The sequence below is a fragment of the Callorhinus ursinus genome, unplaced genomic scaffold, assembly GCF_003265705.2.
Source record: "Callorhinus ursinus isolate GAN/ISIS: 27379988/994484 unplaced genomic scaffold, GSC_fseal_2.0 scaffold66, whole genome shotgun sequence".
NCBI classification, from domain to species: domain Eukaryota; kingdom Metazoa; phylum Chordata; class Mammalia; order Carnivora; family Otariidae; genus Callorhinus; species Callorhinus ursinus.
The window spans coordinates 3722314-3747173 of NW_027397128.1; the positions used below are offsets into that span (position 1 = coordinate 3722314).

Consider the following 24860-nt stretch of genomic DNA (forward strand, 5'->3'; position numbering starts at 1 on the left):
AGAGGGAGAAGCAGGCTCCCTGATGAGCAGGGAGCCCGATCCCAGGACCCTGGGATCATGACCAGAGCCGAAGGCAGACGCTTAACAACTGAGCCACCCAGGCGCCCCCTCTTAGTGGATGTTTATCATTTCTGCTTTTGGTAATAAAGCTGCTATGACCATTCCCACACATGCTTCCTGGTACAAATGTGCATGAGTTTCTCTAGGATATAAACCTGGGATAGAGACTCTGGTTGCAATTTTCATTTCCAATACCCAAAGTTCAGCCCATGAGGCAGAACTGAAATTTGCCTTTTGTCCACCCTAGGCCAGGGTCAGTGAGAGTGCTATCCAAAATATTTTGCCAGAAAAAAGGAGGGATAGGTAGGCAGACACCAGCCTGGAGAGTTTAACAGATATCCTGTAGTCAAAATGGGTTGTAATTAGGAAAAGTTCAGATTCTAAAATTGTCTTTATTATTTCCCTTCTTCTTCCTCCTTTTTATAGTTATTTTTGTAAATAGTGCATTTTATTAAACTTATATCTAATAAAATATTGATGACTTTCTTCAGTCTTTAAGCATTGATTATAAATTTGATTAGATTATTTTGAACAATTTGAACTGTATTTTAAAATGGATGAAAATTTCTGTTCCTTAAAGGCTCTTTTCAAAAAGACCTCTTATTTGTTCAGGTTTCCATATTGTATATCTAATATTTATTTTCCAATCATATGATAAAAATTACTATCATTATCATCATCATCTCATTTACCCCTATATACCTTTATACCTTCGAAAAAACATTCATGTCTTTAAAGTGCTTCCTCATCTACAGCAATCTGTACTCTGCTTTTTTATATCATCTACTATGTTATTTTACAGTTTCTTGCTTCCTGTCTGTCTTCTCTACTAGATAGTAGGTTTCTTAGAGGCAAGAATAATATATTGATTGTCACAATATCCCCAGCACCTAGCCCTTTGCTTGGTTCATAGGGCTAGGTGCTAGGAGTTGAGTCAATCTAATTTCAACCTTCAATTTTACAACATGGTTAGTCATGGGTTATGAATCGGCACTTTGGAGTCAGACTTAACTAGGATGGAATCTGGCATTCCCACTTATGAGATGAGTGGTCTTGAACATGTTCAATTTTCCTGAACATCAGCTTCCTCTCCTATAATATAGAGATGATATGGAGCTACCTGGCAGGGTTTTGGGGGGAGATTAAGTGAGATGATATATATGAAATGGCCAGGCACATAAAGTGCCTAAATATATGTTCTGTGTTTGTTTGTTTGTTTGTTTTACTTTATTTGAATGGCTAGCATTAGTTCCAGAAGTCAAAAAAAGAGGGAAGAGGATGAAGACACTTGCAAAAAATAAAAACAAAAAACTTCTGCTTCTCCTTGTTTCATGAATGAGGATGGGGATACATTTTTTACCTAAGGAAATGACATTTTTAGCCAAAGGAATAATGCTCTTAACATTTGGCCCATTTATATATGGGAAGTGAGCTATTTTCCTGTGGAACTTGTGGTCCTGCTAGTCTTGGTTTGGTGGACAAACTCCTGCTAGCTTTCCAAAGTCAAATTAGGAAAAGGAGAGCTTGTTGGGGGAAAAGATAGGCAACCGTAGCCAGCTGCTGGGTTTGCATATCAGCCAAACTTTTTGAGTGCTTTCTGTTGTACTTGGGACTTGAATAAAGGCTAATATTTGTGTCTTAGAGGTAAAGTGCTTGTCAACTATAGCTTAAGCTAAAATTTTCTTTGCCCTTGCCCTGCCAGGGCTGATCCATGGTTATTGAGGGGTGGATAACATTTCATGCTTTTTTGGATTCTTTTTTTTTTTTTGGATTCTGATGACTATGCTGAGCATGATAATCAAAGAGCCATGTGTAGAAAGTGAGAGAGTGGCAGGAAGATGATAGGATAATGAAAACTGTATTGGATTCGGAGCCAGATATCCTGGGCTTGCTGTCAAATCATTTTGGGTTTCACCTCTCTGAATCTTTCTTCATATGATATAATGAGAAAAAAAATGTTTCTCAGAGTTGTTTTGAAGTGTAGAAATCACCCAACACAGCAAGTAGGCTGTCATTAAGGCTTATTTTCCTTCCTTCCTTCCTTAGTAAGGAAGAAGTGCTCATAAAAAAATATGGCTGTATTCCTGTAGATGAGAATATGGGCAATTGTCATCTACCTTAGGCAGATTAACCCAGGAGGTCCCTCGAGGTTTGTTTTTTTTTTTTAAGATTTTATTTATTTATTTTTTTTATTTGACAGAGACACAGTGTGAGAGGGAACACAAGCAGGGGGAGTGGGAGAGGGAGAAGCTGACTCCCCGCTGAGCAGGGAGCCCGATGTGGGGCTCAATTCCAGGACCCTGGGATCATGACCCAAGCCGAAGGCAGACGCTTAAGGACTGAGCCACCCAGGTGCCCCCCTCGAGTTTTGTTCGATGCTTAGAGCATCGGAGAGAAAAAAAATGTGACCTGTGCTTAGAAGAACCGTGTTTCATTTGTTTAATCTTGAATTAATTACTATGGGAGACTCAGAATTGCACTTCTTTTAGGGTTTCAGGATTGGCTTTCTGACCCTCTCCTTCACATCCATCTGAAAGGACTCAGACCACAGATCTTCTTAGAGATAGGAAGTTTAGACTAGGTGACCCCTGAAGCTCCATCCTAGCCTAAGGACCCTATGAGTATTTTAATGGCCAAGTGTTGAGATGGTAGCGTGAGAAATTTCCAACATCCCTGTGTATCATTTCCCAACAAGAGCCTCAGGCACAAGGATTCTGCCAGGGGCCCCTGGGTGGCTCAGTCATTAAGTGTCTGGTCATGATCTCAGGGTCCTGGGATCGACGAGCCCCGCATCAGGCTCCCTGCTCAGCGGGAAGCCTGCTTCTCCCTCTCCCACTCCCCCTGCTTGTGTTCCCTCTCTAGCTGTCTGTCTCTCTCTGTCAAATAAATAAATAAATAAATAAAATCTTTAAAAAAAAATAAGGATTCTGCTACTTTGTGTTGTAGAATGGCGAGGGGATGTTCACGTGATCTACAAGAGATGGCTAAGGAAAGTGAAGGAATGGGGGGCAGGAGAAGACCAAATCAGACTGGTATGATAACATGAATCATGATCCCTCACTTGTGTATTCATTTTAAAGGATTTTTATCCTTTTATACAATTTAAACTGCCACTCAGAACAGTAGCTCAGTAGGTTGGGCAATATTATTGACAGGTGAGAGTGAGGCTTAGAGCAAAGCAATACCAAACTGTTTTGTTAAGACTTTTTTGCCTTAGATCTCCCTTTGGATAAGGAAAGGCCATAGAGCTGGGTTCATAACCATTTAACTCTCTGAAATTTTTGCCAGAACCACCTTAAGTTAGATACCTTAACCTCAGGTTTCTGTCTTCATCCTTCCTTCATGTAAACTTAGCCCATGAGACTGGCTGATCCCAGAGAACTTCTCGAATTCCTTAGCAGGATGCAAAAAGGCTCTGTCTACATGACAGGAAACCCTATAAACGTCATCCCTAGAAGTACCGGAAAAAAATCAGCTTCACACTGACTCAATTAAGTAAGGAATAATTTTATTTCATAAAAATTAATAATTTACACATATAAGTTTGCTCCTGAAGACCTCAGACTTTTGTGCTCTTATCTCTGCCAGCCACTGCCATTTATTTCATTGTTTCTCATGTGTCTTTTCAGTTTGGAGACTGCCAGGGACCATGTTCTACCCATTGACTATTACTTTCCACCCCAGAAGACCTGCCTGATCTGCGGTGATGAAGCTTCTGGCTGTCACTATGGAGCTCTCACTTGTGGAAGCTGCAAAGTCTTCTTTAAAAGAGCCGCTGAAGGTAAAGAGTCTTGCACACTCACTTCTTTTTCCCTCTCTCCTTTTTCTTCTATTGAGAGACACCAATCTTCCAGAGCCCAGGATTTTATCATCCCAGAGACAAGGTCACTGGTGGGACCCTCTCAAAGAACCTAAGAAGCTAAAGAAGAAGGTGTTGTTGTTGTTGTTGTTGTTTGTTTTTTCTGTTTTTGGAGGGTTTTTTTGGGTTTTTTTGTTTTTATTCGCTGGTCCCCTGGTTTTGGTAACCTTGGTAGTACAGCAGGCAACATGTAGTAAATGACGGTGATCCTATCTGGTGCTTAGAGCTTGGGGCAGTCCTAGGAATAGAAGAAAATTAATGATTCGAAAAGTTTTAACTCCTTCCCTGCTTGTGTTTCACTCTGCTGTGGAGTGAGGGGGGAAAATGTCTTGATTAGAGAAGTTAGAAGTGGAGAAACCCCAACTGAGTCCCCACCCATTCTCTATAGTGTATGTGGGACTGTTCCTTCACAAAGTCTCCTTGGCCTTAGCCCCAGAAAGGAAGTGTTCTTGCTGTTCAGCAGACCATCAGTCTGTGCGCCTGCTCCCTCCTGCTGCTGTCTCATTGGGACTTCTTTGCATCAATGGCCCCTAGGTAAATAGGGAGCCCGAGTGATAAAAACTCCTTTATTCTCTCCATAGACTTTTCCTCAGGGCCTATCCATTGGTATAGCACCTTATGCTAAGTTGCATCTTATATTTGGCTAAGTAGGCTCAAGCCCTGGCTTCTTAGTCTTATTTAGCTTAGAACAATTCAGGTCTGATCAGCTCCTAGAGGTGCTCAGCCTACATGCTACAGCAAGAACTCCCATTTCCAGACTTCCCATATATGCTAGTGATTCCTTCCTTCCCAATCAACCTGGGCTCAAACCTCCTACGCATCCTCTTCATTCCCCATCCTGTACTAAGGGCTTCTTTTCTCAACGGGACACTGATAAGCAGCCCCTAGACAGACATGCTCTGCTCTGGGGGCAAACCCAGTTGCCAAACACCAGTATCTACTCCTATTTCCACTTTCCACAAAGGAAATACTTCCTGCCAAACCTTTCCTTCTCTCTCACTGGCCTAGAGGTGTTGAGTTCCAAGTCAGAACAAAAACAGTCTTTCCTTAGTTAAGGGCTACAAACCCTGAGGACACTCTTAAAGGTGGCAGGTATATAAGCCACACCTTTTACCAGAAATGTCCACCAGAGGACAACGGAAGCTCCAGGGAGTTCTTGGCATTTAGATAAAAGGTGCAAAGCAGGTGTCCTTTACTGGTTTTCCCATTGACAGCCAATTGGAACGGTTGCCTTTTCATCATTTTAGACTGGTGGCAGGAATACTTACAAAACAGAAAATTGTTATTTTGTTTTCTTCCAGTCCCCAAAGCAACAAGGAGACAGCTAGCTTTTAGTATTACTGAAAACATGCTGCATGTTCCTTCCATACCCCCAAGTGGCCTATTGCTACTGCTTGTGCTGAGCTAGTATAAGGTATACTAGCTTATACTAGTGTAAGAAGGATGGCTATCAGAAAAGAAAGTAAGCAACAGCCCAAAGACAGCAGATCCCCCCAATTTCCCCAGTGAGAATGTGCTTCCTCCCCTGGCCCCAGCATCCAGTAGGCCCTGCCTGTAGAGCAGAGAACATACCAGAGCACTCATCTAGAGATAGTATGTCAGTAAGCCCAGGCACCACAGTAATAGCAGCCATTATCAGTTGGGGAAAGTGTTCAAGTATGCAACTGAACAAGCAAACTCAATAGTCAGATAGATTAGATTGTATTTGATGCTGCCTCTGGGCTTTACAGATCTGGGTCACAATATTGTTATTTTTGGAAAACCGGGAAAGTGGTCAAACATATTGTAAAAGGGACTATTTTGCTGTCATAACATATCCCACATGGGAGCTTTCTGCCGAAGTTAGGGCTGAAGGAGGAAGGGTAGAATGGCAGTTGTCAGGGCTTCCTGGGAGGAGCTGGGCTAGAGGTGGGTCTTGGGCTATTTGAGAATAAGGAAGCGGAAAGGGGTATTCACTCAACTTACAGAATACTGGGAAATCCAGCAAGGTCTCAAAATGCTCTAGACCCTCAAATCGCTTAAGTTAGGGAAACTTCCTAATTTTTTTCTTTGAGAAAATGAGCCTCTTTGAGCCCATGGGGCCAAATACTCTCAACTGCTTGAAATACAAAAAGTCACAAATGGATTTCTTAAAAAGCTACAAACCCCTTGGTTCCTTTGGAATATGAACCCCAGATTCCAGTCCTGAGTCCTTTGAGGGATAGAAGGTGGTTAAACACACACACACACACACACACACACACACACACACACATACATACACAAGAAAAACAAAGCAAAGCAAAAAAAAAGGCATTTTCTTTCTTCTCCCACCTGTAAAGCTTGTTGGCTGTAGTTTACTGCTGTCATTATCTCCGTTTGAAGGCAATGGGCTGTCTTATTATCCACAGAGAACATTTATTGATTTGTTTTTTCCCCCATTTTTACAATGTGTCCTTATCACCCCAATGGCCTTTATGAAAGTGATTCAGAATCTGCCTTGTTGAAACTTGGAATTCCACCTGTCTTGGAGAGAGTGGGAACACAAATCTTTCTTTTCCTCATTTGTTGTTGTCAGTTAAGTCAGACTGAGTATTCAGAGTGTTGATTACCACTTTATTCATGGTTTCAGAAATCTCTGGACTGGGCACAGGTACAAGACTTAAAAGCCTGGCACGTCAGACAGAAATCCATTTCTAGCTTTGGTAGTTCATAAAGCATGAGGCTTTAATGCTGTCACTGGTGCAAGGCTCAGCACAGAATCAATTGTAATCTAGCCAGGTTTTCCTATTGAGGAGGAGGAAGAGGAGAGAGCCCCACATTTTCTCATTGTCAGTGATTCTGGGAGTTTGGGGTGATGATTAGGCTAGTCAGGGAGGTAGCTGCATATTTTGAGATTAAAAAAAAATAATGATGCTAGGCCATGGTAAAATCACTAAAATCTGGTTGGTGAAAACTCAGTGTGTGTTTGTGTGCGTGTGTGTGTATATGTGCATACATGCTTGTGCAGTTGGAGGACGTTCTGTGGGCTAGAAATAGACATGAGGAGAATCAGCGAGTTGGTGGGGTGATGGGATGAGCAGGGAGGTGACAGGGGAAGGCATGTTGAATGGCATCTAAAAGGCCAGGAAATCAAAGGAAGGTGATGCCCATACACAGAAGTACGGGCTCAGAGGGGTTTTAGTTGTCTGGCTTTGATTAATTAATTTTCCTATTTAGACTTCAGTTTTCTCTGTAAAATAAGGGACTTAAGCTAGATTTTTTTTTTTTTTTTTTTTTTTTTTTTTTTAGAGAGAGAGAGTGTGAGCTTGAGTGGGGGGGAGGAGAAGAGAGAGACAATCCCAAGCAGGCTCCACGCCCGGTGTGGAGCCTGATGCCGGGCTCCGTTTCATGACCCTGAGATCATGACCTGAGCCAAAACCAGGAGCCGGATGCTTAATAGACTGAGCCACCCAGGTGCCCCCAGATATTTTTAATATGCCTTTCCAGCTTTGACTTTTGATGATGGTTCTACAAATTACATACATCATCACTGTCAAAACTATTACATCAGCAAATGAACATGCCTTTCTACCCATATGCACTTTTGATTTTGCCTTCCTAACAGTTGGTGAACCTTAGCTCCCATTCTTTTAAAAATCAATTTTCAGATGAGGATAGAGCCAGCTGAGAAAGTGCACTGTGGATGGGGCTAGGTTAAAATTCAGCACTCCGAGATTCCCCCTTCCCCCAGCATTGTGACCATAGTTGGATAACTTCCTTTCTTTTCCATTTTCTCATCTGGACAGTCAGGACATAAATCCCCATCTCTACCACATCATGTTTCAAAGAGGGTTAATTAGTTCATCATGTGCTCTGTGTGCTCAAGAATTTACTATTTTTCAGACATTTTCTAGTAAAACATTGGAGATTGTACATCCATTTGTTTTGTACACATGGAGTGCTGTTTGGTACACATCATAAAATTGAAACTGTAGTTTACATTCTGGACTCAAAGAATTACACCATCGTCACTGATGTTTACAATATGTCCCAATTTAGTATTCTTGGCAAATTTTATATAAGTATGGCTTTGATTCCCTCTCTCACCCCAGGTTTTTGTGAGGGAAGAGATGTAAGTGAACCCTCATTGAACTCTCTCTGTCCTTTAAATCCACTCTTTCCCACCTCAACTCATGTGGAATTGAATATTACTTCTTGTTTGGAGTCTTGCAGTTTTTCGTGTCTTTCAGTGTCCTCTTCACTCCCTGGCTTTTTGAGTAACATTTCCCAGGGACAAATGAACTATGTTAGGAAGATCTGCTTGCAGCTTCAACAGAGCCTTGATCAGGTATATTTGGCCAAGGAATTGACTGATCCTGATTGCACCGATCCTAGATAACTTTTCACAAAGTTCCTCTTATCTTTTATCTGTCTCAGGGTTTTCTAAATGTCAAAGCCAGACTTTAGATCAGGGTGTCAGCCAAATTTTTCTGTAAAGGACCAGATAGTAAATATTGTAGGCTTTGTGGGCCATATGGTCTCTGACTCAACTACTTAACTCTCCCTTTGTAGCCTGAAAGCAGCCCTAGACAATATATAACGTAAGCTAATGGGTGTGGCTGTGTTACAATAAAACTTGACTTTCATTTAATTTTCACATGCCATTCAATATATATATATATATATATATATATATATATATATTTGATATATTTCAGCCATTTAAAATCTAAAAATCCTTCTCAGCTCTTGAGCCACACAGAAACAAGTGGCACACTGGTTTAGCTTGTGGACTGTAGTTTTTGACTCCTGCTTTAGATGGTCACTCCTGTGCTTGCAAATCTGCATAGTAAATTTCACTTTTTCCCAGCTTCTGGTATTTTAGTAACTCTCTAGATTATCTAATTTTAAACATTCTTCCGAATGGCCAAAGTTTGCATGTCTTGTTTGTTCAGAATGCCTGGTCTGGTGGCCTCTGGGTCTTGAGCATTATTTTAGTAAGCCAGAAAAATGTAAATTAACATAGGGATGCTAGAAGAGGACACATTTTTTTCTAATGATCTAGTAGCTCATTCCCCTTTACAATACACAGAAATTGAAAATATTTCGTATGTTTTCTAGACTTTTGCACTGTAAGCTTGTGGATAGCTATGAAATATATATGAATGAGTTTTGCTCGATGCCACATAAAACCCAGATGGTAAAGAGGAAGGACTTTGGAGACTATCTGATACTAAGTGGTATGGAAAAACTCTCTGTCTGATAGAAAGCAGGGCCTGGGTGGTCAGCTGAGTTATGGATCTGCCATATATTTCCCCATAATTCTTTGTCTTTACACATTGGCTGGCTTAATTCTGGTTGTCCCCATAACAAGACTAGACCACAGGCCTTCAGAATAAATAATTTAGCTCTGTAACCCATTGAAGTTGATATCCACTCAAGTCTCTTGTTAGTGCCCAGTTTGGGAGCCATGTCAAGAATTTGCCATTGCTGGGCGCCTGGGTGGCTCAGTCGGTTAAGCGACTGCCTACGCCTCAGGTCATGGTCCCGGAGTCCCAGGATCGAGTCCCGCATCGGGCTCCCTGCTCAGCGGGGAGTCTGCTTCTTCCTCTGACTCTACCCTCTCTTGTGTGCTCTCTCTCTCTCTCTAATAAATAAATAAAATCTTCAAAAAAATAAAATTTCAAAAACGAATTTGCCATTACTGCTATATAGTGTTCTGTGCCTGTTTATAGCATGGACATTTTATGAAGTAATGATTAACAAGAAGTTGCTATGTCACTCGCAAGATCTTCTGAATCCATTGCCTGCTTTTCACCTTGTGTTACTATTCCCCAATCTGCTATATTTTTAAAGCCCATATACTGTAGCCAAGACTTTTTTTTCTCTCCTTCACAGAATCTCTTGGTAATTGTGAAACTGTGTGTAGTAGATCTTTGCAGTTTGGCTTCCGTTGAAACGGTAAATGTTAGAACCACCTTTTCTCCAAAGGTAGGAGTTATTTCTTACTTCTGTGGCCTCTAGTCCCATAGCAAGAAACACACTATCCTTCAAAATGATCGAACTCTGCGATGAGCCATTATTTCAAAAAACAATCTCTTCAGTTATAATAGCTATGTGTGCATACTTCTGGAACCTATTATTCAGGTGTCCACACTCCTTTTCATGGCTAGGCAACTGCTCTCAGCATTTCAAGTAGGCAGGTGAGCTTGTACCTGCCAAAAGAGTATAGAGAAGAGGAAACTTCCTCCTATACAAAAGAAGAAACTGAGATTTGGAGGTAAATGAATCTTTATAAAGGGAATAAAGATTAGAATTCTCAGTCCCTTTTCTTCCAGTCTTTGTTGCAGTTCCTGGGGCACCACAGTGGAATCTCCTCAGCTCCTGGCTAGACTAGGGCCTGTCTTCTACTGAATACCTCATAAGAACAGGCCTGGTAGTAATCTGCTCATGCATTCAGCCAGTAAACATTTACTGGGTGCTTACTACATGTGGGGTATTGGGCTCACATACTCAAGATATAGAGCTTTCCTCAAAGAGCTTAGTGATCATAATCCTGGACATCTTTTTTTTTTTTTTTAAAGAGAGAGCATGCATGTGCAAGTGGAGGGGAGGGATGGAGAGAGAGAGAGAATGTTAAGCAGGCTCTTCACCTGGCCCAGAGCTTGACCCGGGACTCCATCTCGTGACCCTGAGATCATGACCTGAGCCGAAATCGAGTCAGATGCTTAACTGACTGAGCCACCCAGGTGCCCCAATCCTGGATGTCTTTAAATCTCTTCAATGAATGCAGGGCCACAATATCCACTGCTCATTTGAACTTCACAATCATCTGGGACAGAAGGCAAAGTCATCCTGTGGTTGTCCACATAAGTACAAACTGAGGCATTGCCAGTTAATCAACAGATCGTAAATGGAATAGCTGGAATTTGATTCCAGGTGTTCTGAGTCCAAAGTCATTCTGCTATAGCGCAGCTGCCCCTCAAATATAAAAACTTACCCAAAGTAGAAAGAAAGGGTTATGCTTAGGCAAGCAAGAAAAGCAACAGTGAAGAGGAACAGTAGAGTCAGAAATGACAGAAAGACATAAGTATTGTGGGGAGAAACCAAGGAGCCACTGAGTAGCACTAATTTGACAGGAGCTTGTCTTCCGAAGAAAGCCCCAAATAACTTAAAAAGAGCTGATGGCTCATCAGCAGTTTCTTCATTAGGTAAGACCAGGGAGATGTGAGCCATACTGCTTTCACCACCTCCTACTTTTCAGAAGGAAAATTCTGATTCTGATACAACCAGCCTTCCTGGCTTTAAATTCACTCTCATCACATGGTCACAGAACAGAAAGCATAATTTAACACCTTTTCTCAAGAAAATTTTGTTCATTACCAAGCTAAGGGAAGAGCTCAGAGACAGAGCATATGCATACAAATGGTAGAGGCCTGACTCCTTGACCCTTGGCTTTGAGCCTTCTCAGAATGTACCACAGAATGTTTTCCATGGGGCCAGGAACAAGAGAAATTTATGTTCCTCCCCTTGGATGTCAAAAACAAAAAATGCTATATTTTAGGACAGAGGTAGAAAGTCACAGTCTTGTTGTCTTTTAAAATTGCTGTTTGATGAAAAGACAAAAGATTTGCAGTGCTTGCCATCACAGGCTCTTAAAATGCTAATCTTTTAAAACTTGAAGGAGAGAAACTTAGAAATCTAAAAATCTGGCCAAGCCATTTTATGGACAAGGAAACTGAGGCTGAGAGAGGAAATGGCTTTTCCAGGTTCACAGAACATATAACTGGCAGAAATTAGGGCTTCCTAGAGATTTCTTGTTTCTTATCTGAGGGGCTCTCTGGCCTCGCAGCCAATTGGTAGAGTCACAGAGATTGTTACCTTGAAACCCCCAAGAATTATGTGAGGCAGCATAATAAACATTTAGAAGAGCCCTTGGCTCCCAGAAAGTGCTCAGCTCCTGTGAGTCCCCTCTGCTTCCTACCACGTGTAAGAGCATCTTTGTAAGTATAGGTTTTTCCCTTTAGCAGGGGAATGAGTACTAATGCTAGTCTACAGTAGAAGGGCTCTATGAGACATTTTATGGTATGAAGATTCTTGCAAGGTCTCATGTGTATAAACGTGTATGGATTTTTTTTTTTTTTTTTTTTTTTTAGGGAGAGTTTCATAGCATGAGTTGTTTTACCTGGAACGTTTGAGAAAGCTCCACAGAAAAGTTAAGGATTGATTTAGGTCTGGAGGGATGCATAATAATTTGCTAGGTACAAAAAGGTAGGAAGGGAACTTCAGGAAGAGGGAACAGACTAACCAAAGACAGGACTACATGAAAGCAAGAGGCTTATTTGGGAAACATTATACAATGCAGAGGTGGTTGAGTTCCCCTTATCACATGCAGCAGGTCCCTTGGCCAGCCTTCGGTCAGCCTTTTGTGCCTGCCCCACCCCATGTCGAGCTGTTCATTCCTGTCCTACTCTAATCTCAGCTTTTTGGAAGTAGGCTGCTGTCTAGGTAGTGGAACAAGAAGCAATGCAAGAGCACCAAAGGGGCTCTGGTTCTGCCATTGATTTATCATGTGGCCTTAGGTATGTCTCATTCCATCTTTGCATCACAAAACCTCCATCTGAATAATAGAGTAGTTGGACTATATGGTTTTGAAGAATTTAGCAGTAAATCTATAACATTCTAGATATTTAAAATAAATCTCTAAAATCTTATGGATACTACAGGTGTGTCCTTTAGTCAGCGGTATACTTTATTATGCATCAGCCATGGGAAATGGGTAGACCTGAGTTCAATCCCAAGTCACTTAACTTCTCTGTGTTTCTGTGAGGAGAGTAATAGCTCACATGGCTATTGTAAGAACTAAATGATGTGTAACACAGCTCCTGGTGTCCAGTAAATTTTGGTTCCTTCTCCTGGAGTGAAGCCTTAGTCATTGGCACACATACGCTTATGTTGTCCTCTGGGTAACCAGAAAGGAAAGATGGGAAATGGTATTTGTGGTAGTCCCCTGGTTAATGTACACACACACACACACACACACACACACACGCACACACGCACACACACACCTCTCTAGTGTTACTTAATTACTGATCAGAAGGGCCAATAGTATTTGTATAAGAATATAGCAAAGGTTAGTCTCTTCCTTCCTTCTTTGCTTTCCAGGGCACTGTGTGTAACATTCCCCAGACAGCTAAGCAAGCACATGTTTCATTGTATCTCCTGGCTTCCAGGCTTTAGACTTGAAGGTGTCTGAGCTTTCTGTGTGTCTTCATCCTCAAGACTTGTCTGACCTCCCTGGTAAGCAGGTCCACAGCCATAGGCCAGGAGAAAAGCTAACAAAGGTCATAAATTATCCTCCATGTTCTTCAGCCATTGGTTTCCCTTGTCGAGCCAGAGGCATGTTTTAAAGTATGTTGAGGCCAGATTCAATAGAAACCTGAGCCAGCACCTGTGTAAATAAAATTTTAAGGCCTCTTTTCCTGAAGCCGGATGGATATTTTTTGAAACCAAGCCAGGTTGTCTTTTATGTAGAGTGCTGCCTTCTATATTATTGGTACCTTGGACCTCTTGGAGGAATCTGGTTTGGATGTAGTGTTAATTATTTTGGTGGTTGTTGTTGTTTGGGGTAAGGGGCATTTCTTTCAAAAATAGGATAATGTCTTGGTATGACCTATGACTCTACTGTGTTTAAAATGAACACTGGGGATATGCTGGAATTCATTCTGCTTCCCATAGATGAGCTGTACATCTCTCCACCCCCACGCACTCTTCAATGTTGATCCTTCTAAAACCGATCCAACCAAAACCAATGTGTAGCATACTGCTTATCTCTAACTCTTACCTGAATCACCTTCAGATCTTATCTAAAACCCTATGTGTTTGGGGGATGGTTAGTACCCTCTCAGGGGCTCCCAGGGCCCAGCAGTAGGTGGGTATCCAGTTCTTGAGGTTCCTTAGCTCTGCTCAGCTTCAAAATACAGACAGGGTTTGTCCTTTATTTGTGTTGACTATGACTAAAGGCCTCCTACTTCCCACTGCCCTGCCTCTTCTGCTACCCCACCTGTGTAGCCTCCATGACTCCCCAGAAACTCCTCTGTAGCCCATGTTACTTAGAAAACGTTTTTCTTTGACCTTTATGCAAATTGATGAGGACTAGCTAGCAAATTTCGGTTCAGATTATGATTACAAGAGAGCAGAAATAGATGTAGAAAACAAAATAAAGGGATTTGGATATGTGGAGTAACTTCTCATCTACCTAAGAGCCCTACGAAGATACTAAAATACTCTCTACCTAGAAGTCCTATTGATATAGGGGTAAAATACTTAAGATTTAAGTCTGATGTTTGTTAACTACGTGACCTTGGGAAAATGACATCTCCCTGAGCTTTATTCTTCTCACCTGTAAAATGAGGATAATGATGACCATCCCCAGAGTAGTTATAATAATTACATGAGGGTGGGGTGCCTGAGTGGCTCAGTTGGCTGAGCATCCAACTCTTGGTTTCAGCTCAGGTTATGTTCTCAGGGTCATGAGATTGAGCCCTGCATCCAGCTCTGCATGCAGTGCGGAGTCTGCTTGGTTTTCTCTCCCTCCTCCCCCTCTCTCATAAATAAATATTTTTTAAAAAAAGTTACATGAAGTAAGGCAACTGGAAGTTTCCTTGCATAGTGCCAGACTTTAAAAAATAAAGTGAACTGAACACCGTGGACAATGCCTCCTACTACGTGAATGAAAAATCAGCCCCATATCAATTTATAGAATGTTTTTAGGGGTCCCATGATTTCACTGTAGAAATGCTAGTAATAATTAAATAATTCATGTGTTGCTATTTACATGGATAATTTGGTAGTAATTATTTTCAGACAGATGGCATATTTCAGACACAATTCAGAATATAATAGTTTGGCAGATGTGTACATTCTTAAGTACCAAAAAAACCAAAAGGAGTTGCCTAGAGCAATCATGGGCAGCACAGAGCTCCCTAGGCCCTGTCTCCTAGTTAGAGGGAACTAGATTTTAGGTGTTTGTATTCTCATGGTCTAGTGGCAGAGAAGAAGGGCTGGAGGTGAATAGCTTTTACTCATTCATTTTTTTCAACAAGAATGTATTGTGTCAGGCCCTGTGTGGGCCCAGAGACGAGTGTGAGTTGGCCCTGTTGTCAGGGAGTTTCTAGTCTAATGGACATACCCTGCAAGGTCAGCTAAGTTTTAAGACAACTCTGACCAAAACCAGTACAGTTTGAGGGGCCTATCCCTATCAGCAGGTCTGGAAGCCTTATCATCAACAACAAACAATAATGATGATGATAATCATAGCAGCTAATATTTACTGAACATTTTCTATGTGTTAGGCATTACACTAAGTGCTTACTTAATCTTCACAACACCCCTATGAGGTAGTAGACACTTGCAAATGAGGAAACTGAGGTACAGAGGACTAAGAACAGGAAGGAAATTAATCCATCTCAGTTCAACATACATTCAACCTCTATTATATATCAGGCCTTGTGCTAAGAACTAAGGAGAGAGAAATGAGTAAAAATCTCAGTCTAGCAGGAGCAACAGATAAGCACACAGTGAGGCAAGCATATTCCAGGCTTTCTGCTTGATACTGGAAACTCAGTGATGAATGAGACACAGTCCTCCTTTCAAAGATCTCAAAGTTTAGTGGGGGATATCAATGTGCACACAAAAATTAAATACTGCTCTGATAAGTATCATAAGAGAGATTAAGTAAAAAAATGGGATAGATTATGCAGCAATTGATTGTTTTAAATCAAAAGCCAAAAGAAACAATGTTATTAAGAATTATGGAGAGGGGCGCCTGGGTGGCTCAGTCGTTAAGCGTCTGCCTTCAGCTCCCGTCGTGATCCCAGGGTCCTGGGATCAGGCCCCGCGTCGGGCTCCCTGCTCGGCGGGAGGCCTGCTTCTCCCTCTCCCACTCCCCCTGCTTGTACTCCTACTCTCGCTGTCTCTCTCTCTCTGTCAAATAAATAAATTAAAAAATCTTTAAAAAAAAAAGAATTATGGAGAGGGGCCCCTGGGTGGCTCAGTCAGTTGAGCATCTGACTCTTGGTTTGAGCTCAGGTCATGATCTCAGGGTCATGAGATGGAGCCCTGAGTCGGGCTCCATGCTGGACATAAGGCCTGCATGAGTTTCTCTCTACCTCTCCCTCTGCCCCTCACCCTGACTCAGGTGGGCTCTCGCTCTCTCTCTCTCTCTCTCTCTCTCTCTCTCTCTCTCTCTCGGGTGACTAAATAATTCTTTAAAAAAATTATAGAGAAACTAATTGATTTAAATCAAAGCCTCCCCCCCAAAAAAAGAATGTTAATCTAATTTTATTCCAGCTTGATCATGTGTGTTCCTTTCATTTTTCATTTTTCATTCTCTTCCTAAAATGGATGATCAGTATTTGCTTTGCATCCAAGCATAACAAACTACTGCAGGAGGCTGTACTTACAATGTAGTTAAACTCTTCTGTTATCCCATCGCACGCCCACACTTTCTTCTTCCTCACCTTTACTCGGGCTACCCCCTCTGCTACAAGTGCTTTTTTTCCACATCCCCATATCTTTAAGCCCTACATTCCTTCAAAGCTTCACTCAAATGCCTCCTCCTCCGTGAAGCCTCCACCCCATCAAAAGGCACCAAACTCTTGTCTGTACTCCGAAAGCATTTCATGAGCCCCTCTCTTGTGGTTCTTACCACTTTTAACTTTACCTTTCAGTAATGTTATTAGCTATATTTTTCCCTCTGCTAGAGTGATTTCTTTAGTGGAAGGCTCATTTTGATGAAACCATGATTTTATTCTAGATGCATTGGAAACCTCTTTTGGGTTGTATTGTGCCTCATGGGCTTCAGCCTTCAATCTTAAACATGTGAAATTACATCCCCTATCCGAAGATTTATATTTTGTGCTAATGGCTTTTTTAAATGCCCACCACCTTCACACAACAACTGACTAAAATGTATCTCATTCTTTTAGGCCTTGCCCTCCTGCATGCATAATTTATAGAACAGGTTTTTTTTCTTATGCATCTACTGTTACATATTTAGATTGTTTACATGTACTTAGGTTGTATTCATGAGCATTACATTTTTTTTCTTTTTATAATTTCCTTGGGACCCATTTCTATCAGTGGAAATACTGGGTCAAAAGCAGGGATTGTGGGTGGGAGCATGTGATAGGCAGATCTTTAGGAATGGTAGACACATTTGAGGAATTGGAGGGAGGCAGGTGGCTATAGAGACAGCCAAAATCATATGTTATGTGTTAAGAAATTATGAAAGGCCCCTGCTTGAAAGTATCTTGCTATGCATGATCTGTCACAGTGTCTGATACCCTGCCATATGTGGAACTGTTTTGGAAGACTTTACTTTCTGGGACACATTCAGCCATTATCAGGAAATACTATCGGGAATTAGGTTGTCAGTATATCCATTGGCAGGACTCTGGAGGCATGAAACACCAATCTCATAAATTCTGAAAGGCATAGGAGATTTGGAACAGGTTCTGTTATCTTTTATCTAGAATAGGAAGGCTTAGATAAAGCATCAAAGTGGCAAGCTCTGAGGAGCCAAGGGTCAAATGAAGGCATTGAGCATTTGGTAGGATGAAAGAACAGAAGGGGAAGAGAGAAGCAGAGCAAGGGCTGTGGAGAGAGATAAATATGTTTCACTTAACAGGACTTGGAATTGTGCTAGGTTCGTGGGTACAACAGAAGCAGTGAGATCACTTTATGCTAGGGAGAGATGATTGAGTTCTGAGCAGCCAATAGCTGACTTTAGATAGAACTGTAGGGGTGATGGCCTGAGGGGATATCCAGGTCCAAATTAGCTTCTGTAGACATTAGAAAACCATGAGGATTTCAGACATCGGAAAACCAGCAGGGCAGGAGAACTTAGGGCAGCATAGCAGACTTAGTACATACAAATCAGTTCACACCAGCCATCACACAGGATTACAACCACTAGTGTACCATGGAGGCCAGCTGTCATTACCTTTTGTGTTGGGAAAATCTTTAGAAAAGGTAGGTGCCTTTGAGGAATTGGAAGGAGGCAGTTGTCTATAGTCACCTATCAGCTGACTTCACTGACGTGGTGCGGGGGTTGTGGCTTTCAGATACTTTAGTTTTCTTTTTTGGTGGAGACTGAAAAATCTATCACAGAACTGTAAATTCTATACAGAAAAAAAAAAAAAACAGGCTCCCCAGGTTAGAGTAGAACATGGAACCCTCTGTGTTTGAGGATAGAGAGGCTCTGTAAGAATCAAACTGCATTTTCCAGCTCTATCCCCCAGGGTTGTTTTTTGTCTTTTTGTCCCCCTTGGGACTCAGTTTCTCTTACTTTGGTTCCTCTCGTGCTACCACCCACTGTTCTTGGCCTCTTCACCCTGAATATAAGTATAGACCACATTCTTTGGGTTCCCACAAAACAAAAAAGATTAGCTCTTATTCATCAAAATGCATATTAGTAAATACTGAGGGAAAACAAACTGGATACCCGTATAGAAAATAAAGGTAGGAATCTGTTCCTTGGAATCCCAGATAAAACAATAAAGAACATTCTTTGGGCATTAGATGTCTTCCCATAAGGTGGCTCTCCTTTGGCCATGTCACCTTGGCCCAGTCTTTACTTGGTAACATTCTTCCTTGTTTGTTAACCCATCCACTATGCTCCTAGGGTGTCCTAGGGAAATGCCAAAAACTTAAACACATATCCAGCAAAAGGAAGGTCACTTTCTAATAGCAAGCCCTTATACAATGCTGTGAGCATTTGACACCTATGTTGCTAGGAACACTAGTGAGTGACCTGACCCCTCTTTGGAGCAGAATGTGGTTGATATATTGCTTCAAGGAGACCCTCACTGTTCTAGGAAATATAATCCAGAGTTTGCCGACTCACATCAGGGAATATGTACAGACAATGGGTCCTGCAGATAAGCCTTCCTCTGATTAGCTTCAGAGATTTTAAAACAGCTAAGATGTCGTAGAGTAGACCTTAGGAAATTCATTGATCTCTCTAAGCTCAATTTCTTCATCTATAAAATGGAGATAACGCAGTTGGCTGAAAAGCCAAAGGAATTGATGCTTATAAAATCACTGTATAAATTGCAAAGTGTCATATGAGTATGGGTTTCTATTTTCTAGGAGATCTCCTTACCATTGTTCAGGACACTCATGGCTATTGTTAAATAAATACTTGCCTCTGACCACCCTGGAACGTTTTGTAAGGAGAGTTGCCTATAGAGGAAACAGCTTTACTGGCAAATCACTTCATGGCTTGCACATTTTCTTTGTCTTTTTTTTTTTTTTTTGGCTTGCATGTTTTTTATGCACATAGATCATTAATACATAAAGCGTATCTCCTCCAATCTGCAGTCACATCACAATGATTACCTCTGAATCAGAGCTTCTCAAAGTGAAAGTACCCCCCCCAATAGTCCATTACAAACGTAACGTACAAATTGATATACAATATGTCCAACCACTTTTGCATGATACAGGGTTAGGCAGATATATAATTTTATTTATGGAGATACTATCTCCCAGCAAGTGAGCAGTGGCCAGAAGATGGCCAAGAAAGGCCATGAAGAGTGCCTTCCCATCAGGGCTCAGCTTTCAGCTTTTGTTGCAAGGTTACTAAAATCCTGTGCAGATAAGTTGCAAGGTTTATAGAAAAACCAAAACTTGCTCCAAGAGCAAGCCCTTGTTTCTTTGCCTAATGTTTTTAATTCCCAGCAGACATGACTTTGATCTGGCATTTGGCAATAGGGCAGTGTCCTAAGCTGCACACAAATTGGGGAAGAGAAGTGATATTATTGGAATGAATTTATTTGTTGTAAGTTATAAATACATGGGCTTTTTCAATTCCATCACCCTCAAAATTGTATCCATTTTCCCCGGTGGAGCTGTTTCTCTGCCTTTAATATGCTTGCTTTGCGCTGGGCATTCTTGCCTGGCTAACACATAAACCTTGCAAAACTGATTCCAAGGTCCTTTTCTTTGTTTTGTTTTGTTTTGTTTTTTTTTCCTCCTGATGCCCAAACTGCTAGGGTCAGTAGTGGCTGTGGTGGGCTGACAATGAGGTGGCAGTAAGCTGAGCTTTGTCCTCTAGCCTCCCTTGACCCATTCCATCCACCATCCAGAGGGCTCTAAGCCAGCATTCCACAGAGAGCCTCACCAAACTCACTGAGACTGAAGGGGAATCATGTTTTCAGTCATTACAGAGAAAGGGAATGAGACATAAAGTTTGTAAAATTATGGTGCTCTCTTTGTTGATTCTTTTCATTCCAGAAAAATATTACTCTTCTTTAGGAAACTATCAAAACCTTATGAGCTTCCAGGACCTGGACTGCTTCCTTAAGAAGCACAATATAGGGAAGTCTCTTGGCCAACAAAATATGAAAAAAATCAATCATTTATTCATTTATGTATTCAATTAATGTATATGGAGATTTTTCTTTTCATTCCAGTCTGGAATGACGAAAAAGAGTAAGTTTTCTCCTTGTCTCCCTCCCAATCTAATGAGGAAGATATCTATTATTTCATTTTATAATGATCTATCATATTTCATATGCTGCTGGATATTTATATTTATTTCACATGCCACAATATTTACCCTTTGTAAGTGTGCCACTCAATGGTTTTTAGTATATTCAAGAAGTCATGCAAGCATCACTACTATCTAATTCTAGAGAATTTTCATCATCTTGAAAAGATACTCTGTACCCGTTAGCACGTACTCCCAATTTCCTCTCTTCTCAGACTCAGGTAACCACTAAAATACTTTCTGTCTCTGTGGATTTATCAATTCTGGACATTTTATATAAAAGGAACAACACAATATGTGGACTTTTTATCTGGATCCTTTCATTTAGCATGGTGTTTTCAAGGTTAATCCATGTTTTAGTATGTATCAGTACTTCATTCAATTTTCTGGCTAAGTAATAATTTCTGGGTTGTATGGTAACTCCATGTTTAACTGACAAAGTGTTTTTTTTTTATAGATACTGCACTGTTGTACATTCTGATCAGCAGTGTATGAGGCCTCAAATTTCTCCACATACATGCTAGTACCATATTATCTGTTACTTTATTATTAATTATTGTTATTATTCCCATCCTAGTTGGTATGAAATGGTATTTCATTGGGGTTTTAATTAGCATTTTGCTAATGGCTTATGATGTACATTTTTTCAAGTGGTTGTTGGGTGTCTGTATATCTTCTGTAGATAAATGACTATTCATATTATTTGTCCATGTTTTAATTGTATTATTCCTTTTTTATTTGTATGAGGTGGGGTCCAACCTCATTCTTTCCCATGTAGATATCTTGCTGTCCTAGCACCATTTGTTGAAAAGAATATCTTTCTCCATAGAGTTGTCTTATTATCCTTGTTGAAAAACTATTAATCATAAATGTATGAACTTATATCTGGACTCTTAGTTATATTCTACTGAACTATATGTCTCTCCTTAGGCAACTACCATAGTATTTTGATTACTGTAGCTTTGTAGTAAGGTTTGAAATTGGGAAGTGTGAGTCTTCTACATGTCTTTCATTTTCAAGATAGTTTTGGCTATTCTAGGACACTTGCATTTCCATATACATTTTTGGATCACTTTGTCAATTTCAGGAAAAGCACTACCTGGGTTTTTTATACATATTATATTGAATCTGTAGATCAATATGGGTAGCATTGTCATGTTAACAATATTAAGTCTTTAAGTTCATCAACACAAGATGGCTTTCTATTTATTTAATTGTTCTTTAATTTATTTCAGCTATGTTTTATAGTTTTCAGTGTCTAAATGTTACAGTTATTTTGTCAAATTTACCCCTAATTATTTTATTCTTTTTGATGCTTTTGTAGATGTTTTTTTTTCTTAATTTCATTTTGGATTATTCATTGCTACTCTTGTAGAAATACAATTAATATTTGTATAGTGATCTATTATACTGCATCTTTACTGAATTCATTTATAAGCTCTAATATTTATTTTGTGTATTTTTTAGAATTTTCTTCATATAAGATAATATCATCTGTCAAAAGAAATAGTTTAACATCTTCCTTTTCGATCTGTATGCCTTTTATTTCTTTTTTTGTCTAATTGCCCCAACTAAAACATCTACTACCATGTTGAATAGTAGTGGTGAGAGCAGACATTGTTGCTGATCTTGGGGAGGAACCAAGGAAGCTTCTAGTCTTTCACCACCAGCTGTGCATTTTTCACAGATACCTATTATCAGGTTGAGGAAGTTTCTATGTAGTCCTAGTATTTTTATCATGAAAACTTGTTGTACTTTGTCAAATGCTTTTCCTGTGTCTATTCAGATCGCCATGTGGTTGTGTATTTTATTCATTAAACTATAATATTACACTGATTGGTTATTGTTTATTGAAACAACGTTACATTCCTAGGATAAATCTCACTTGATTATGGGGTATAATCCTTTTTATACATTGCTGGATTTGGTTTGCAAGTATTTTGTTCAGATTTTACCTTTATATTCATAAGAGATAGTGGTCTTTAGTTTTCTTTTTGCACTGTCTTATTCTTGTTTTGTTATCAGGGTAATAATAGTTTCATAAAAGGAATTGGAAAGCGCTCCCTTATCTTTTTCTTTTTTGAAAGTGTTTGTAAATAATAAGTATTAGTTCTTTAAACACTTGGTAAAATTCCCTGGTGGAGCCATGTGTTCCTGGGCTTTTCTTTGTGGGAAATAATAATAATTGTTATTATTATTAGTTATTATCATTACTAATTCAATATCTTGTTATAGGTCTATTCAGATTTTCTTTTTACTTCTGAGTCAGTTTTGGTGGTTACATCTTTCCAGTAATTTCTTCATTTCATCAGTGTTGGCATATAATTGTTTGTAATATTCCCTAGTAATCTTTATTTCAGTAAGATTTATTTCAGGTAAGATGATTCAAGAAATTCTTTATTTCAGTAGTATTGTCTTTCATTCCTGATTTTCATAATTTGAGCTCTCTTTCTTTTTTATATTGGTTAGTTTATTAAAGGGTTTATCCATTTTTTGATCTTTCCAAAGGACCAAGATTTGGTTTTGTTCATTTTCTTTTTTGTTTTATATTCTCTACTTAATTTACTTCTTTTTTTAATTTATTTCTTTTTTCAGTAATCTCTACACCCAATGTGGGGCTCAAACTCACGACCCCAAGTTCAAGGGTAACATGCTCCTCCAGCTGAGCCAGCCAGACACCCCTACTTCATTTATTCCTGTTCTAATCTTTTTAAAGAAAAAAGATTTTATTTATTTATTTGAGAGAGAAAGAGAGAACACAAATGGGAGGAAGAGCAGAGGGAGAAACAGGCTCCTGCGGATCAGGGAGCCCAACACAGGGTTGGATCCCAGGACCCTGGGATCATGGCCTGAACTGAAAGCAAACGCTTAACCGACTGAGCCACCCAGGCGCCCCTTCTATTCTAATCTTTATCACTTTTTCCTCCTGCTTTCTTTTAGTTAGTTCTCCCTTTTCTAGTTCTCTTGGGACGTTAGTAGGGAGAACTACATCTTTTTAATGTAGGCATTTATAGCGATAAATTTCCCTCTAAGCATTGCTTTCATTGAATTTCATAAATTTTGGCATGTTGTCTTTTCATTTCAATTCATTTTATATTTTCTTACTTTCCTTATGTTTTCTTCTTTGACTCATTATACTGCATTGTTTAATTTTCATATATTTGTGAATTTCTGAAGCTCTCTTGTTACAGGTTTATAATTTTATTTTGATCGGAGAACATTCTTGGTATGACTTCAATCAATTTAAATTTATTGAGACTCATGTTATGGCCTTGAATGTGTTCTTCCCTGGAGGATGTTTCGTGTGCGCTTGAGAAGAATATGTATTGTGGTGTTTCAGGGTGGAGTGTTGTGTAGATGCCTGTTAGGTCTAATTTGTTTATGGTGTTCGTGACTTCCCTTTCCTTATCTTCTTACTTGTTCTATGCTTTATTGAAAGTGTGGTATTTAAGTCTCCAGCTTTTATTGTTGAATCTCTATTTTTCCGTTCAATTCTGCCAGTTTTTACTTTATGTTTGGGGGGTGCTCTGTTATTAGATGCATATGTTTACAACTATATGTCTTCCTAGTGGATTCAACATGTTACCATTATAACATGTCCACCTTTGTCTCTAGTCACATATTTTGTCTTAATGTTTATTTCATCTGATATTAGTATAGCCAATCCAACTCTCCTTTGGTTACTGTTTGCATGGAATATATTTTTCAGTCCCTTTGCTTTCAATCTATTTTTGTCTCTGAATTTATTTTTTTAAAGATTTTATTTATTTGAGAGAGAGAGCGCACGAGTGGGGGGGAAGAGCAGAGGGAGAGAGACAAGCAGACTCCATGCTGAGCATGGAGCCCCATATGGGGCTGGAGCCCATGACCCAGAGATCAAGACCTGAGCCAAAATCAAGAGTTGGACGCTCAACCAACTGAGCCACCCAGGTGCCTCTATTTCTGTCTCTGAATTTAAAGTGCCTCCTATAAACAGCATAGTTGCATCTTGTTTTTTCAATCCATTCTGCAAATCTATTTTTTAATGGCAGTGTTTACTCCAACTACATTTAACATAATTATTTTTTTATTCTGTTCAGTTAGCCACCATATAGTACATCATTAGTTTTTGATGTAGTGCTGAACTATAACACCTAGTGCTCATCACAACATGTGCCTTATTATAAGGTAGAATTTACACCTACCAAACCTCATGGTTTGTTGTTGCTGGTGTTTGTTGTTGTTTCTGTTATTTGTTTGTTTAGTGACTCTTTGGAACTAATTCTAGATGCCTGGGAATATACTGAAGCTTTTCAAAGTCTCCTGTGAACATTTCATTTCCCCACTTTTTAAAAAAGATTTTATTTATTTATTTATTTATTTATTTATTTATTGGCGCGTGGAGCCTAATATGGGGCTTGAACTCATGACCCTGAGATCAAG

The 24860-nt window shown here is 39.9% G+C and overlaps 1 protein-coding gene across 2 annotated transcripts in view; it reads left to right on the top strand.

The window, feature by feature from the left end:
- Positions 1 to 24860, top strand: part of AR (androgen receptor) — a 186429-nt gene that overhangs the window by 107904 nt on the left and 53665 nt on the right. For both annotated transcript variants that reach the window (XM_073885808.1, XM_073885807.1), the window contains one exon: positions 3690 to 3841. In XM_073885808.1, the coding sequence (XP_073741909.1) occupies positions 3690 to 3841 (152 nt within the window). The remainder of the gene's footprint in view (positions 1 to 3689; positions 3842 to 24860) is intronic.